Source organism: Triticum urartu, chromosome 4A (assembly GCF_056163025.1).
Source record: "Triticum urartu cultivar PI428250 chromosome 4A, HENAU_Tu73, whole genome shotgun sequence".
In the NCBI taxonomy this organism is placed as follows: Eukaryota; Viridiplantae; Streptophyta; class Magnoliopsida; order Poales; family Poaceae; genus Triticum; species Triticum urartu.
Genome location: NC_141876.1, coordinates 363,018,233 through 363,035,166, shown reverse-complemented (window position 1 = coordinate 363,035,166; position 16,934 = coordinate 363,018,233). Strand labels below are relative to the sequence as shown.

Here is a 16,934-nt window from a genome sequence, read left to right as displayed (position 1 = left end):
TCTACCATAAGAAGTTTATCTTCACACAAGTTAGATCTCTCAATCTGCATCTCATAACATGCCTAGTATATTCACTTGTGCTTCATAAAGTAGTTAGATTCCTCACTTGTACTGATCTGTGGGTTCGTACAAATCTGGAACCAACTGCTTATCTATGAGTGAATGTCTTCGCACGATGAGGTCAATGTCTTCTAAACTGATTAATCTTCAAAACCTTCTGAGAATGCATATGACCTCTTCCCCTTCCCTCGCACCTTAATGTTGTCACAGGTACATGTCCGTGGGAGAATCCTTTGGTTCTCATAATCTGCATTCATTTGCAGAATTCCTACAGCATCACATAAACTCTCCTGAAGCCAGTTCCTGTTGGTCCAGAAAAGGAAAGCCTTTAAAGCATTTGAAAACTTTGAAGCCTTTCAAGTTAAAGTTTATGGCTTCAGAAGCAGCAGCAAGGAAGGGGGGCAGACAGAGACGTGAAGGAACTTCCAAAGATCTGCCTGAAGATTTGGCATAAATGTACAAAACAGATCCAGAAGAGAGCTATGGGCAGCGCAAGACCCGAATCCAATGGACTCGACGCTATTGGGCAGAACAGTGGTTCAAATACTACTTCGTCACTCAGGAGTATGCTGAGAAATGTGCCATCAAGAAGCCATGGGGGGAAATCCTTTACAAGAATCTCATACCCAAGACCAGAGGTGAAGCCATTGCTCAAGGCTTCTACCCATGCATGGTCCGAGGACCACAGCCTGATGATGCGCATCCATCGTCACTCCTCTGGTGCCATGACGACAATCTCTTCAAGCGCAACTTTCAGTTTGCCCAACAGTCAGCGAAGCTGAATAAGAAGAAATTTGGGTTAGACTTCAACCCTGGTCTCTCCGCACCAAGGGCAGATGGCACACGCGACGCCGAACCCAATGTCATCGGTCCGTTTGCCAATCTTGAGGGCCTGATCACCCACATCTTAGTCCAAGGGACTGCCGTAAATGACCCTCCAGATGACTCTGAGTCTGATGAAGCTCCTGCTGTGCCGAAGCCAAAGCAGACGAAGAAACCAAAAGCTTCAAAGCCGGCCCCTGCCTCAAAAATCTCAAGGGCGAAGCCATTGAAAACTGCACCTCCTGAAGTCAGTGTGCAGTCTGAAGACGTATCCCGCGTCTCCAAGCCCCAGAAGGAAAAGGAGCCCCAGCAACAAACAGGCAAAGAGCTCACTGCTGCTGCCATTCTGCGCAGCGAAGCCATTGATCTATCAAGCGATGAAGATCTGGGAGATGACGCTCTAGAGCAGCTTATCAAAAGCAAAGAAGAAGCTGAAATCTTCAACAATTTGCCTCTCTTTGATGTCACCATCATCCACAACTTCATCGATGAATGGTTTGCCTCACCAGACATCAGCTTCGAAGATCTGCAGCTGCCCGTTGGCCTCAGCGTCGCCTTCCAAGGCGCAATTGCTTTAGAATTGGCCATTGCTCAGCGCATTGTTGAGCTGAAGCAGAAAATTGATCATGAAAAGGCTCAGTTCAAGAAGCACATGGCCAGGCTCAGCGTGCAGGAAGTGAAGAGCTTCAAAACCATGTTGCATGAGCTCAAGGAAAATTTTCTGAAGAAGCATGCTGAAGCTCAGGGCTCGCGTGAGCGGATGAAGTCTCTGGCAGAACGATGTGTGCAGGCCTACAATGAGGCCGAGAAGCGCAAGGCACTTGGGCGTCCTGGCATCGACCCCAAGATGGCCGCGAAGAAGAAGAAGCAGCCTGCTATGAATGAACCAGAGGCACCAAGACAAGAAGCTATTCCGATTGTCTTCCCAACCGCCACGACTGGCTCGAAGCCAAAGAGCCGGTCAACCGCTTCAGAGCTTAAGAAGACACGGAATGCAGAGGTTGAAGCTAGGAAGAGGAAACACTCTGAAGCCTCTCCTTCTGACCCCACCAAGAAGAAGCGCAAGATCAAGAAAGCTCGGGCTGCTCCCACAGAGCCCTTGATGGTTGAACCCCTCTCTGTCATTCACCCCAACGCAGAACGTTAGCTGACAGTTCATGAGCCTGCTCCCATAGAGGCTCCTCAAACTGAAGACATTCCAGCAGCCGACCCCATCGCTACTGAAGACATTGGTCACAAGGACAATGTACAAGATGATGCAGCCCTTCCTCAGCTTGAAACAAGCGAACTCATCAGCATTGGTCGTCCTCTGACACCAATGGCACAAGATGAGTCATGGGCGGATCGCCCTCAGGAGGAAGAAGACTTTGAGGCCCAGCCCACTCCAACCCCACAAGCGTCTTCTGCGTTCCGTAGGCTTTGCAAAGGTCCAAGGCCTCAAGTCCATACTGAAGAAATTCCGGCTGCATCAGCCGAAGACAATGAAGAAGCACCACCAGAACCCACTCCCCCGCTCCATCAAGATGCAGTTCTCCAGGAGAACGTGCCTGAGGTTGTCCCTCCAACTACACAAGCGGAGGAAGAAAATGTTGAGGCTGCCACCACAAACACTGAAGCCAATGTGGAGACCGCCCCACCAAATGCTTCAGCAGACAGCGAAGCTACTGAGCCAGACACTTCTGTTCCTGAGTCTGCTGCAGGTCCTCAATTTGATTATCATGTTGAGCACAGGCCTCATGTCCAGAAGCCAGTCCCAAGGCTTCCAAGGTTCCCAGGTCCTGCATCAGCACCTGGCTCCTTTGACATAAATAGCTTCAAGGCAGACAATACATTTTTCCATAGCTCCAAGAACCCCTATTCAAGGGAAAGGATTGTATCAGATAGGTTCTGGAGCTATCCTCAGCGCAGCTACTACTCAAGCATCCTATACAACCAAGGTCGCATCTTCCCGCACAAGCGCCTTGAGGTTGAAGCCATTGCTGGTCTACCCTGTCTTGAGGAAGCTTTGGATTGCTTTAGGCAAGTGGGTCTGCTGCCGTTTGTAACTGATGAAGAGCACTGGAATGAAGAGCTTCTGCTTCAGTTCTATGCCACCCTCCATATAAAAGGATACAACAGAGATCCGAAGACTTGGGTCCTGGAGTGGATGACCGGCAATGTCCATCATGAAGCCAATGCATTTGATATCATTGAGCTCACCGGCCTACCCACTCCTAGCGAATTCTTTGAGGAAGGCTGTCAACTACATTCTGAAGCCATTGAGAGCATATTCCAGAGGCCTGAACCAAATATGAGTCAGATGCTCTCAATAATGAAGCCATTGCCTCATGATGCACCCTATCCAACTGAGTTCTTCGTTGAAGACTTTGAGTATCTGCCCAGGACCATATATCACATCATCCGGCGGACTCTCTGGCCCATTAAGGGACACTCACCACATGCCAAGATTGAGGGTGCAATGAAGACTCTCATATTCTATATCCTGCATGGCAAATGCTTCAACGCACAGGATCTCTTCATACGCCAACTTGCAGCGTCAGGCTTAGAATTATTTGGTTTGAAGTTCTACGCTCCTTGGGTGATGAGGCTGATCAAACTGCACTCTGCGATCTCGTATCAGCCCTCTGCCCGAAACCATCGGATCTTCTTGCCAGATGTGGATACCTCTGCTGAAGCAATATATCCTGAGCCTGCCAAGCAACCGATAAGTCTTCAGAATGCAGAACACCAGAGCTTCACGCAGAATGTTGAAGGTGTTGAAGCCATATCCAGGGTATATCCGTTGGCTGGCACTACACGTGCACCAGCATCTACTGAAGCCACAGACAGCACAAATGCTCCAAGACCCAAGAAGCGTGCTCGTGTCCTCAATGACCGAGAGCTTCTTGTGGCCCTTCACCAAAAGCAAGATAGGCATCATGACTGGCTAAAGCGTCAGATGAAGAGCCTCTTGGTGGATGTCAATCGTCTTCGAAACCTAGCCACCAAGAATGCTTTCGTTACACATGAAACGTGCCGTCGTACATGGAAAGGGCTCTCAATGATATGCACTGAAGCTGAACTTGAAGAGGATGGCTTCACCGAGCGCTTCAAGTTTGACACCACACCTCCTAGAAGGGCTGTGATGCGCAACACACCATCACTTGAAGACTCTGAGTTTTCTTCATCTGCTGCCACAGTCACTGCCAGGATCATTGATGAAGACGACAATGCTACATCACCGCCACCTGCTTCAGCACCTCCAAGCTCTGCACCGCCAAAAAACTCCACCGACCCTGCTGCGCCTGGGAACGCGTAGAAAACTCTGTCTTCAAACCTGTTTGGTCATTACTAACAAAAGGGGGAGAAGCATATGATGTTTATAGTCTTCAAGCGGGTCAATATGGGCGGGTACCTTATGTTTTGTTATATTTTGCTTCGTGTTTACAACTCTTGTTTTTGCTTCATTTGGTTCTTTGAGTTGTAAACACTAAAACTCGATGGTCGTCTGCTACTTGTTTGCCACTCTGTTTGCGAAGATAAATTCCGCATGTGCGACGATAAATTCCGCACCTATCTCATTCTGCAGACGTCCATTTTCCATTATGCATGTCATTATCTTCATATACTTTCACATGCATAGTGGATTGTCATCATAAGCTGAAGTGGATCTTCACAAGTACAACCTGCCATGTGCATTTGCATTCCAAAAGCAAATTAACTTATATGCACATCTTCAGGGGGAGCCCTTGCAACTTATGAAGAAAATTCCTTTACAATTTCACAGACTATATTCCCCGTTGAAAACTTCAACTAGTTTGTCATCAATCACCAAAAAGGGGGAGATTGTAAGTGCATCTAGTGCCACCCCTAGTTGGTTTTGGAGTATTGACGACAAACCTAGTTGAGGGACTAATGTGTTTGTGAGAATTGCAGGATAATACAGGTAGAAGTCCCTCATTGATTTGGTTTTACTACCAGAGATGACCCCTAAAATGTATGAAGACATTGAAGACAAAGGTGGTACATGAAGATATTCACTTTGAAGACTATGACAAAAGAAGACACGTTATGAAGCATATGGAGCTCGAAGACTTAGATCTTTCGTAGTTCTTTTTCTTTTGTGTTGAGTCATAGGAACCACCGTACTGTTAAGTGGGGTCCAGGAGAACCAGTTAGAATGACTGAAGTGATGCCTAAATCAAAAACCTATGTCTTCGAGTGAAGACAATGAGAGCGAATCTTGTCCAGAGCCGGACAAGTCAGCTTTGCTTGTAGCCCAAGTAAAGTTGCCATGAGAGTTTGAAATCTGACCGTTGAGACACGTGTCAGTTCCTTAGTGACCCAGGGTCATTTCGGACAAATCAGGTCGGGTTGCCCAGTGGCTATAAATAGTCCACCCCCTACAACCATAAACGGTTGGCTGCTCAGATTTCAGTGCACGGCTTTTGTCGTTTGAGAGCAACCCACCTCGAAGCCTTTGAGAGAAAATTCCTAGTGAGGAGAAAAGCCCTAACCACCCAGAGCCAGAGTAAATTGGGCATCACTTAAGTCTTCTTGTCTGTGTGATCTAAAGACTTATTACACTTGAGGACTGTGAATCCTCCAGACGGTTAGGCGTCGCGTTCAGAGCATCCAAGAGACATTGTGGATTGCCAGTGAACGAAGTTTGTGAAGGTTTGGGAGTCTACCTTGAAGACTTACCAGAGTGATTGGGCGAGGACTAAGTGACCTTAGCTCAAGGAGAATACGGTGAGGACTTGGTGTCCTGAACTGTGTGTTCAGGACTGGGTGTCAGGGACTGTGTGTCCTAAGGTTTAAATACCTAGCCGCTCCAACCAGACGTATAGTTGTCACAGCAACTGGAACTGGTCCAATATATCATTGTCTTCAACGAGTCACTGGTTTCATCTTCACTTCCTTTTCTTACTGTTACTCATTGTGAAGCCATTGCATGCTTGCTTTATCTTTTGTTTTCACAACGTGAATGTATGATCTATTTGGCTTCATAACTTCTTCCTACCTGATCCTTATTACACTGAAGATGTTTGTCATTGTGCTTTCACTCTATTGAATACATGACCATGGCTGGCCTAGTGTAATCTAACTTCCGCTGCATAGTAATAGGCATAATCTTCGCTGTTTGTCTTCATAACTCTCACGTTTTGAAGACTTTCATAAAAATCGCCTATTCACCCCCCCTCTAGTCGATATAACGCACTTTCAGTTATGATCAGCAGTACTAGTTGGAATAGCTTCTACCCACTTAGTAACATAATCATCAACAGCCAAAATATGTGTATACCCATTGGAGGAAGGAAAAGGTCCCATGTAATCAAATCCACAAACATCAAATGGTTCAACAACAAGTGAATAATTCATAGGCATTTCTTGACGCTTACCAATGTTTCCAATTCTCTGGCATTCATCACAAGATAAAACAAACTTACGGGCGTCCTTGAAGAGATTAGGCCAATAAAAACCAGATTGCAATACCTTGTGAGCAGTTCTATCTCCCGCATGATGCCCTCCATAAGCTTCGGAGTGACATTTCCGTAAGATTTTTCCTGTTCATACTCAGAGACACAACGTCTAATAATACCATCTACTCCTTTATAAGATGTGGGTCATCCCAAAAGTAATGTCTTAGATCATAGAATAATATTTTCTTTTGTTGATATGTGAAACTAGGGGGTATGTTGTAGCGCCCAAGATGCGATTCTATCCCAATCACATGATGAACTCATGATTGGGGCACAATCGCATTTTGAGCGCATAGCAAGTTGGATATCATTACAGCATACCATGTACTGAATAGATGAAGAATACAATATAAAGGCTTACACTCGCCACAAGTTACATCATTCATACAACGATACATCAATACATGGCAATCAAGCATGGCACTCACGTCAGACCATCGCATTACTTGTACCTGCAACTATTGTTGTAGTAATTTGTGAGCCATGAGGACTCAGCAATTCCATTACCATGGGTATCAAGACTAGCAAAGCTTAATGGGTATGGAAAGGATAAGTGGTGAGGTTCAGCAAGCGACTAAGCATTGTATGGTGGCTAACTTACGAGTACAAGAGTAAGATGAGAAACTATGCAAACGGTCGCAAACTAGTAATGATCAAGAAGTGATTCTAAACTACCTACATTCAACCATAACCCCACCGTGTTCTCTTCTCGACTCACTCAAAAAGAGACAGTCACGGTTACACACGCAGTTGGTGTACTTTAGTTGAGTTTACTTCAAGTCCTCTACAACCGGATATTAACAAATTCCCATCTGCCACATAACCGCGGGCATGGCTCTCGAAAGTTTAACCTGCAGGGGTGTCCCAACTTAGCCCATGACAAGCTCACGATCCGCGGAGATAATCCTCCATCGCAGGACCCTCCGATCAGAATCGGAATCCCGGTGCACAAGACATTTCGACAATGGTAAACAAGTCCAGCATGACCTCTCGACGTGCCGACACCCTGATAGTAGCCACGCATATCTCGTCTCAGGCCACGATCGGATAAACGAAGCATACAGGATCCAAATACCCCAAGTTTCCTAGGGCGGTCCCGCACGGTGCTCTAGTTTGGGACCAACACCATTAGCACTGGCCCCCTGTATTAGGTTGAATAACGAACCTCGGGTAGCGCTAACTCCCTATGCGTCAAGTTTTTATCATGTTAAGTTATTATGTTGAGCAAAATGGTAAAACCAATGTTGGGCCTTGCTGGAAGAGTTTTATTCAAAACGAACTGTCAAGAGGGGCCCATAAACCCTCATCGTGGTAGAGACGCAAAATCAAGGAACATAACATCGGTATGACGGAAACTAGGGCGGCATGAGTGGAACAAAACACCAGGCAAATGGTCGAGCCTTCCACCCATTACCAAGTATATAGATGCATCTATTTATATATAAAAAATACTTGATGGGTTAACCAAAATAAAGATAATTAGCTTAAAAATCCCACAATAATTAGAAACATCCGACCTTTAATTATGTGTAACTATTTCCAATCAACAATGTGTGACCGTTAGATCTTCATAAACCAAGTGGCCCCGTAACGTGAGAAGATCTACATAAATCAGGTGGCCCCATAGTGTGAGATCATAACAAATTGGATCCATAATAAAAAATAAAAAATGTTACAAGCAGGGTCAGATTTCTCGCACGTGAGACCATAACAGGTTGGGCCTATAAAAAAATCCCCTGGCGACCACACTAGGGTTCCCCTTATCCCCTGGCGACCACGCTAGGGTTCCCCCCAAATCTGCTTCCCACCACCAAATCTCACGTCCGATCGCTGTCTCTGCGATCTCTGCGTGATTCCCAACTGTTCAGCGCTCCCATTAGTCGGACTGCATGGCGGGGAGGGGTTCTGTGGCGGCCGACCCGAGAGGCGACGGCGGCGGCAGTGGCAACCAAACAGGAACTCAATCAAATCTGACGGATAGGTTTGCGGGACTGAATTTGCATGGAGAGGAGGAGGAAGATCTGGATCTGTCTGGCGAGATTGATGATCTGATAAAGGAGACAAGATGGATTGCCATCTTTAGGGTTCACACCTCTAAACCCTTTAGCCATGTTTCGTTGTTTAAAACTTTGAGGAACGCCTAGATCCCAGCTCAGGGGGTGACTTTCAAAATCATAAACCCTGACTGGTTCCTTGCGCAATTCTCTTGCCTGGGGGATTGGGACTGCGTGATGAGGGGAGGGCCGTGGCTGTTTAGAAACACAGCAGTTGTTATAGAGGAATATGATGGAATCACCAATGCTGAGGATTACAAACTGGATCATATACCAGTGTGGGCAAGAATTGTGGGCATACCTGATGGCCTGATGAAAAAGAAGGAAACTGCAGAAAAGATTGCAAAGAAAGTAGGCCAACCGATCTTAGTCATAGTTAATGAAGGTCGTCTGAACCCGACCAAATACTTGAGGGCTAGGGTGTTTGTGATGCTTGATACACCCCTGGTTAGGTTTGTGCCACTGACGCTTAGGGAAAGAAAGAGATATCCAGTTGAGTATGAGAAACTTCCTGATTTTTGTTACTTCTGTGGATTGATAGGGCATGTTGTTACGGAGTGTGGTGATGGTATACACAGCCCTGAGAGCTGTGATTGGGGTGAATGGCTCTTCGTTGATTTTGATGGCCCAGCAGGGAGAGGGAATAATAGAAGTGGTCGAGGGGGGGCAGCTGGAAGAGGAGGTGGTCGCGGAAGTGGTAGAGGAAATGTGGGAGACCCAAACCAAGAGGAAGAGTTGGAGATGGACCTTGATGGAACTGATGGTGCTAGTGAAACTGCAATAGTCCTTCCGCGCGCAAGCGACTGATAGGACAGGATGGCAATATCAATGGCCCGAAGTGCACACTGGTGGCCCGGGTGGCTCAGGCACACCTCTGCCACCAGGATATGTTTCGGAACAAGTTCATCTTCTGGAGAATACTAGCAATGTGGAGTCTGTGGATAAAAGTACGATGAGTACCCTGTAGAAAATTCATGACCCAAAGAGACTGAGATCGACAGAGAACAATACTTCTAGCAACATATCGGCGACTCCCTTCGAGGGTGATCGCCGGGCGCTATGAAACTCATATGCTGGAACTGCTGTGGCATGGCCAGTGTTGCGGCAGGAAGAGCTCTTCTGGATATCCAGAAGCAGTGGGGGTCGGATGCCGTCTTCCTGTCTGAGACGCATCTGAACAAAGTTAAGGCAGGGAAACTACGGAGAAAATTAAAAATGGATTGTATGGAAGTGCATGAGAGTGATGGAGCAAGTGGGGGGTTGCTTCTTTTTTGGAGGAGACCTGTGGCAATACAGTTGAGAGATAAAGATAAAAACTTCGTAGATGTTACGGTGGGAGATGGTACGGATGAGGTATGGAGGTTTACGGGCTTCTACGGGGAGCCGAAGTGGGAAGATAAGCACTTGTCATGGTCGTGCTTGCGTCATCTACACCAGCGAGTTAATCTTCCATGGATGATAGCTGGTGATTTTAATGAAATTTTGTATTCCCATGAAAAAGAGGGTGGAGCGCCGAGGCCAATTCACATGATGCAGAACTTTTGAGATGCCCTTGTTGATTGCGAGATGGAGGATATGGGATGTAACGGTGATCTTTACACTTGGAGGAGGAGGAGGCTTAGGGAAAGGCTGGACAGAGCGGTATGTAATGGCCAGTTTCATGGTTTATTCCCAAGTACAAAAGTCACTAACACTTCTCATATAAAGTCAGATCATAGACCCCTCTTCATTGATACCGAGGGGGATGGGCAGGTAGTTCCTCAAACCCATCGGAAGTGTTTTGAGTCGAGGTGGTTGCAAGAGGATAACATTATGCAAGTGGTGTCCAATGCGTGGGAACGTTCAGACCCGACAGCGCTAATTGCAGAACGAACAGCGAGTGTCCATTCCACTTTGCATGAGTGGGATCGCTCGATTTTGAAGGCACCCCAACGGCGTCTGAAGGAACTAAAGGAGGAGTGGAAAAGTTGCGGTCGGGCCCTCTCACTGATGAGGCGGGAGACAAGCAGCGAATTCTGTTAATGGAGATAGAGGAAAATTTGGAAAAGGAAGAGATCTACTGGGTTCAGCGCAGCCGAGCAAACTGGCTCAAATTTGGAGACCGTAACACCAATTTCTTTCATAATTTTGCATCGGCTAGAAAGAAGAGAAATTTTATAAAACGCCTGATGGATGACTCGGGTGTTTGGAGAGAGAGTAATGATGCTATGAGTAGTCTGATTAGTGATTATTTTCAGCACCTCTTCTCTGCTGAAGTAAATGTACTAGATATGAATGTTATCAATAAAGTTAAGAGGAAGGTTACGGATTATATGAATGAGTCACTCATTGCACCATATACAGAGGAGGAGGTAAAAAAAGCTCTTTTTAGTATTGGTGACTTAAAAGCGCCAGGGCCGGATGGGTTACACGCTATTTTCTACAAAAAATTCTGGCACTTGCTTGGAGGTGATCTCACCAAGGAGGTCCTGGAGGTTGTTAATACATGCATTATACCCGAGGGGTGGAACTCTACCACTATTGTCTTAATACCAAAAGTGAATAACCCAGAAAAAGTTACCCAATTTAGACCCATAAGTTTGTGCAATGTGGTATATAAGGTGATTTCAAAGATGCTTGCGGCACGTTTAAAGGTTTTCCTCCCAGATATTATCAGCGAGACCCAAAGTGCGTTTGTGCCGGGCCGCATCATCAATGACAATGTCATAGTGGCGTGTGAATGCCTACATACGATGAAGAAACGGAAGAAGGGAAAGGTTGGCACTTGTGCAATAAAACTTGATATGCATAAGGCATATGATAGAGTGGAATGGACGTTCCTGGAGGCCATGCTCACCAAGTTAGGGTTTCATGCCCAATGGATTCAGATGGTTATGTCTTGTGTGAGAACGGTTGAATACAAGGTACGGTTTAATTCCAATGAAACACTCCCCTCTTTGCCAACGAGAGGCTTGAGATAGGGGGATCCCCTCTCCCCCTATCTTTTTCTTTTGTGTGTTGAGGGACTGTCAGTGTTAATAACTCATGAGGAAGAGGCGGGGAACCTAATTGGAGTGCAGGTATGCAGAGATTCACCAACTATATCCCATCTGCTTTTTGCATGATTCCCTAATTCTCATGAGAGCGGATAACCAGAATGCTAACACGCTGAGATCGATCTTGGATGAGTGCTGTGCAGCGTCCGGTCAACTGGTTAGTGAATCTAAGTGTTCTATTTTTTTCAGTCCTAATACAAATGTGGAAGTGAAGGCTGATGTATGCCAAATACTGAACATCATGACTGAGTCCATCTCAGACAGATACTTGGGCCTACCAGCCATGATTGGTGTGGACCGAGTGGACTGCTTTAAACACTTGATTGAAAGGATTCAAGCATTGGTAAATGGTTGGAAGGAGAGAACTCTATCTTTTGGGGGAAAAGAGGCTTTGCTGAAAGCGGTGGCCCAAGCCATCCCAACCTATGCGATGGGTGTATTCAAATTCCCAAAGAAAATATGCAAGGGAATCACTGATGTAATGTCGCAATTCTAGTGGGGAGATGAGGAGGATGAGCGTAAGATGCATTGGTTTGCATGGTGGAGGATCTGTACAAAGGAGAGGGGAGGCATGGGATTTCGGTACATTCAGAGTTTTAACTTAGAGATGCTCGCGAAACAGTGCTGGAGATTAATTGACAACTATGATTCCCTATGTGCTCGAGTCTTACGAGCCAAGTATTACCCCACGGGAGATATACTAAACAGCCAGTTAAAGAAGGGTTCGTCCTATGTGTGGCAGAGCATCTGGTCAGGAATTCAAACTTTCAAACATGGTTGTATTTGGAGAGTGGGTAACGGAAACAAGATAAACATATGGGATGATTGCTGGATTCCAAACAGTGCATCAAAGAAAATCCTTACAGCCCGTGGGAACCGAGTTCTCACAATGGTGAACGAGCTCATAGACCCAACTACGGGAGAATGGGATGAGCAACTGATTCGGGACAACTTCTGGCATATAGACGCAGAACGGATTTTGCAAATCCCATTATTTCATGTGGAAACTGAAGACTATGTGGCATGGTATCTAACAAAGAGTGGAGTTTTTTCAGTACGCCCCGCTTACTATAAACAGTGGGAGATGAGCTATGCGTCAGAGGACAGCAGCTTGGTCCGATCAGCTATGGCACCGCATAAAGTTTGGGAAACCTTGTGGACTTTGAAAGTGCCTGCGAAAATAAAAATTCACATCTGGAGATGTCTACATAACACAATACCCTGCCGTAGTGTGCTAATGAACCGTCATGTGGGGAATATATCTGGCTGCCTGTTTTGTTCAGAAGGAGCAGAAGATCTCGCGCATATGCTGTTTAAATGTGCTAGATCACAAGAAGTGTGGAGATCTCTGGGAGTTGCAGACGATATAAATTTTGCTTGTCAAATGGATCGAGCGGGTTCAGCAGCTATAGAGTTTTTTCTCTGTGATACCTATTTTCGAAGACAATATAATGGTGTGCTTGAGCTACCGGAGTTGTTTACCACAACCTATTGGTATATTTGGTGGCAACGGAGACAGTTTGTGCGGGGTGAGGATGTTGCCTCTCCAGCGCGAATGGCCGTAGCAGTGGCAACCCTATCTCTGAACTATGTCCGGGGAGCACAAACAAAAATGACACCAAAAGTGAACAACTGGCCGGGGTTTTTCGCTGGGCAGATAGTCATTAACGTTGATGCGTCGTTCAGAGAAGGAGATTATGCAGGATCTTGTGGAGTGGTCATCCGTGACTATCGTGGAAATTTCATGTCGCTGCTAAATTTCATGTCTGCAGCGACAGCAACACTCGACCATGTACCTGATGTTGAGACAGCTGAAGCTGCGGCTATATTAGAAGGAATGAAGCTAGCAAAGGAAACAGGGTGCCATAATGTGATAGTAAGATCAGATAATATCACGGTGGTGGAGGCACTCAAACTGAATGGAGGCTATTCTATGGTGGCAGCGCCGGTGCTGGATGAATGTCGCAGTTATCTCGAAGATTTCGGGAAGTTAACTATTAAGCATTGTATTAGAGTCGAATAATGTAGCTCATGAGCTCATGAGTTAGCATGTTGGGGAGGTGCCAATATTCCATCTCGATGGGTTCATGACCCGCCTGGTTTCAATGTAAATCTTTTAGATCCTTTGATTAATAAAGTAAACTTTCCCGTCAAAAAAAAAACAGGTTGGGCCTATACACAAACTCATGATAAGCTGGACCATCAACTAATAAAAAACAGGCTGCACCATCCCACGAGCGATCAGACCATCCCATGTAATAAAAAAATAGGGCGTACAGGGTAAGAAACATGACCAAACTCTGAAGATCCTGCCCACAAAAAAACTGTACAAAGATGCCATCCCTCCAAACAAATCCAAACTCTCAGAAATTTGCAGAGATTTGATCTCTCCAAACAGAATATCTCTAGATAGGACCAAAATCTCATGGTCGCATGCATATAAAAAATCTCTCGGCATCCGAACAACCTTGTACGTCATCTTCCTCCATTGAACAACACTTTAAGGTCAACTTCCTCCAACCAGTGGCACTTCGGCATTGGGCACCAGCCGGCTCCGTTGAGCAACTAGATCACCTCCAGTATGTACGATCTGCATGAAATTATAGATCAGACCTATTAATGGATAATGAGAGGATGTCGCCCACTATACCCCCACAAAAAAATGAAAAACAAATGGAGACCCTCAATTACTCTGGGCAGTGCTAAACTAAAATCTTATTCTAGCGTGATCCTCTACTATATTTTGGGTTGTGGGATGGCTTCCATAGGCCTCAAATCAATTAAGAAGCACATGACAGTGCAGTATGGTAATCACTTGGAGTTTGTAGATTAGATAATGGTTCACATAATACTTTGCATGAGTACCTCGGTAATTTTGTCTAATAAAGTACTCCCTCCGTTCCAAAATAGATGACCCAACTTTGTACTAACTTTAGTACAAAGTTGTGTCATCTATTTTGGAACGGAGGGAGCACCTCATTAATCAGGTAGAGATTGCTTCGGTCGGCTTCTACTAAAAAATACTCATGATATTTGTGTATTCACATGATGATTGAAACTTAAGTTCCTCTTTATCATTAAAGATTTCTGCAAATCACTGGTCTCGAAAATTGATCTCCTTTACTTGTACGACCAAAAAAATATTTATAGGGTGAAAAGTAATAAAAATAATGAATATTCATAAACTTGAGCATTAATATGTAATAGTAGCACACCCACCATCAAGCGGGGCAGCTGGTCAAGGTCTCAAGCGGCCGAGAAGGGTACTCCCCTGTCCAATGACCAGCGGGAGCACCGCCATGATATTTATCGTCGTCCATCGCCACAGCAAAGCACGATCTCTAGGTCCACCACTGTCTGTAATAATATTATAATACCATCCACTTTAGCTTTATTTGATTTTTTCAAGAAAACGCAAAAGAGCTTGCATTTCATTGGATTGAAAAGAGAGCTTTAGCTTTATATTTGCACTCTCTAATGTGCAGGAATCAACAATGAAAAGAAAAGATGGGCCACATAACAAGGAAGGTTAGAAACCTGCCAAGATGGTTAAAACAAAACATATATGTAATCCAACAAGGTGATCCGTTACTAATGATGAATATTTTGTGTGTGCTATCACAACAAAATTAAAACAAAAAATGCAACAGTTCCAGTTAGGCGTTGGAGGTTCCTAATTAATTTTAGCTTCAACGATAAAACGTATTTTAAATTGTTATCTTATTGATGCAAGTCGAGACAATCAACAAAAATGGCAAGATTGGAAGGAGAATGAAACTTCAAGACAAGAAAAAGATACAACCTCCAATCATAAATGGAGATGTGCCAGACTTCGCGGCTACACACAAAGGAGAAACTTTGATCCATGCGAAGTAAGAAAATCTCCACAAAGTTTCACCCTTATGCAGGTTATCATCCATTTGATTTAATTACAGTTCTCAGTTCAATTTCTAAATTTTAAGAATGCACAACTGGTATTACAGTATACAGGAAGCAGCATTATGTACCTTGCTTATGCTTTGCACATCAGTTCTGCTATCTATGTGCAGCTCAAATATTTCAAAGCATGAAAACTTACCTTCATTAACTCGGTGGTTTTGATGTAGTAAAGTTGTACTCCCTCCGTTTTTATTTAGTCTGCATATTAGGTTTGACCAAAGTCAAACTTTGCAAAGTTTGACCAAGTTTATAGAAAAATATATAAACATTTACCATAACAAATCTATATGATGTGAAAGTACATTCAATAATGAATCTAGTGGTATTGATTTTTTATTGTATATGTTAATATTTTTGTTTATGAACTTAGTCAAAGTTCACAAAGCTTGACTTTGACCAAAGCTAATATGCGGACTAAATAAAAACGGAGGGAGTATCTCACACATTTTACCGTAAAAAAAGTGGTTATAAAGTTCGGACGCCCATGAATTTCCATATCTTTGAGTGCGGCTAATTTTAATTGCTCTATGAAATCACAAAAACATGTTACATTTTGGTCTATCTATAGCTAAGTATAACACGTATGCATGCACTGTGGCTAAAGCAAAAAATATTTTTCCATTCCCACAAGGAGAAATAAAGTGCTTCTGCCGGAGATGAAACAATATCTTACTTCTACTAATTAGGATTTATGTATATGTAGGGCAAGTAACTCAACAAAAAGGGGGAAATATGACAGAGTTGGGAAAACGAAAAATGGGGACCTGCAGGTCGACCTTCGAAGAATGTTGTCGCTGTGGAGGATGAGGACCATGTCCCGAGCTGCCTCGAGTGGAAAGAGCGACAACGCTCTTGCTTGCGCGCTTGGGGAAGAGAACCTCGCCACCATCCTCACACCCAAGCTGGATCTAAGAGGGGTGCGGCCTACGGGAGATGAAATCCACGACCAAATCAACTACACGGACACCAATTACAACGGGTCAACGGCACTGTGCAGATCGATGATCTCGCCTCATCCATCGTAGTTTACCAGCAAAGGGCTAGGAGAACGAGGAGGCGTACGAGGAGCCAAACCAGCTGTTGTCCCTGTGGCAGCACCAGCTGCGGAGTGGCTTGAGGTGAGGACGAGGAACCTAAAGGCAGCGAACAAGAGAGCAAGCTGATGGGAGGAGCAGCAAATTTTGAGTGAGCAGAGAGAATAAGGAAAGGAGAAAGGGGATCGGGCAAGAGGAACATTGTCACTGAGTGGGTGGAGAGAACGGAGAAGTCCAGGAGACTACAGAATGGGGAAAGTGAACAATCATACTGGTGGGCCCATGAACCCGATTACGTTCTGTACACTGTGAGAGCAAACTATGTGACGTGAAAATATAAGCCACCATTGATACTACCGAGGGCACGTCTCTTAACTAAATCAAGTGATCATGGGAGCACATACCCACCAACATAGGTTTTATCGATTTATACAATATATAAGCAACAGAATAAAAATGTAAAAGAAAGATGTAAATGTAGTTAGCATATCTCGCCAAAAAAAATACAGTTAGCATGACATGCATAAT

General features: G+C 44.8%; 1 protein-coding gene across 2 annotated transcripts; it reads right to left on the bottom strand.

Annotated features, from left to right (window-relative positions):
- Window positions 1-13,669: 13,669 nt before the first annotated feature.
- Window positions 13,670-16,706, bottom strand: LOC125551721 (uncharacterized). 2 transcript variants are annotated; one of them, XM_048715018.2, is made up of 5 exons: window positions 16,435-16,706; window positions 16,137-16,327; window positions 15,512-15,570; window positions 14,653-14,790; window positions 13,670-14,023 (listed from the first exon to the last, which is right to left on the bottom strand). In XM_048715018.2, exons 1-4 carry the CDS (start codon window positions 16,606-16,608, stop codon window positions 14,672-14,674), a joined length of 543 nt encoding a protein of 180 aa, XP_048570975.1. In that variant the 5' UTR covers window positions 16,609-16,706; the 3' UTR covers window positions 13,670-14,023; window positions 14,653-14,671. The 2 variants fall into 2 exon arrangements, 1 of the variants encoding a protein (XP_048570975.1); XR_015601149.1 differs by having other exon boundaries at window positions 14,010-14,023; window positions 16,149-16,642.
- Between the last annotated feature and the right edge of the window lie 228 nt (window positions 16,707-16,934).

Bases quoted from the DNA above. Each gene is read 5' to 3' on its own strand.
- LOC125551721 (XM_048715018.2), bottom strand. From the start codon at position 16,608: ATGTTCCTCTTGCCCGATCCCCTTTCTCCTTTCCTTATTCTCTCTGCT. The intron at 16,328-16,434 runs GTACGCCTCCTC...GTGTCCGTGTAG, and splicing joins AACAGCTGGTTTGGCTCCTC to TTGATTTGGTCGTGGATTTC. The intron at 15,571-16,136 runs GTCCCCATTTTT...CCTAATATGCAG, and splicing joins CTTCGAAGGTCGACCTGCAG to ACTAAATAAAAACGGAGGGA.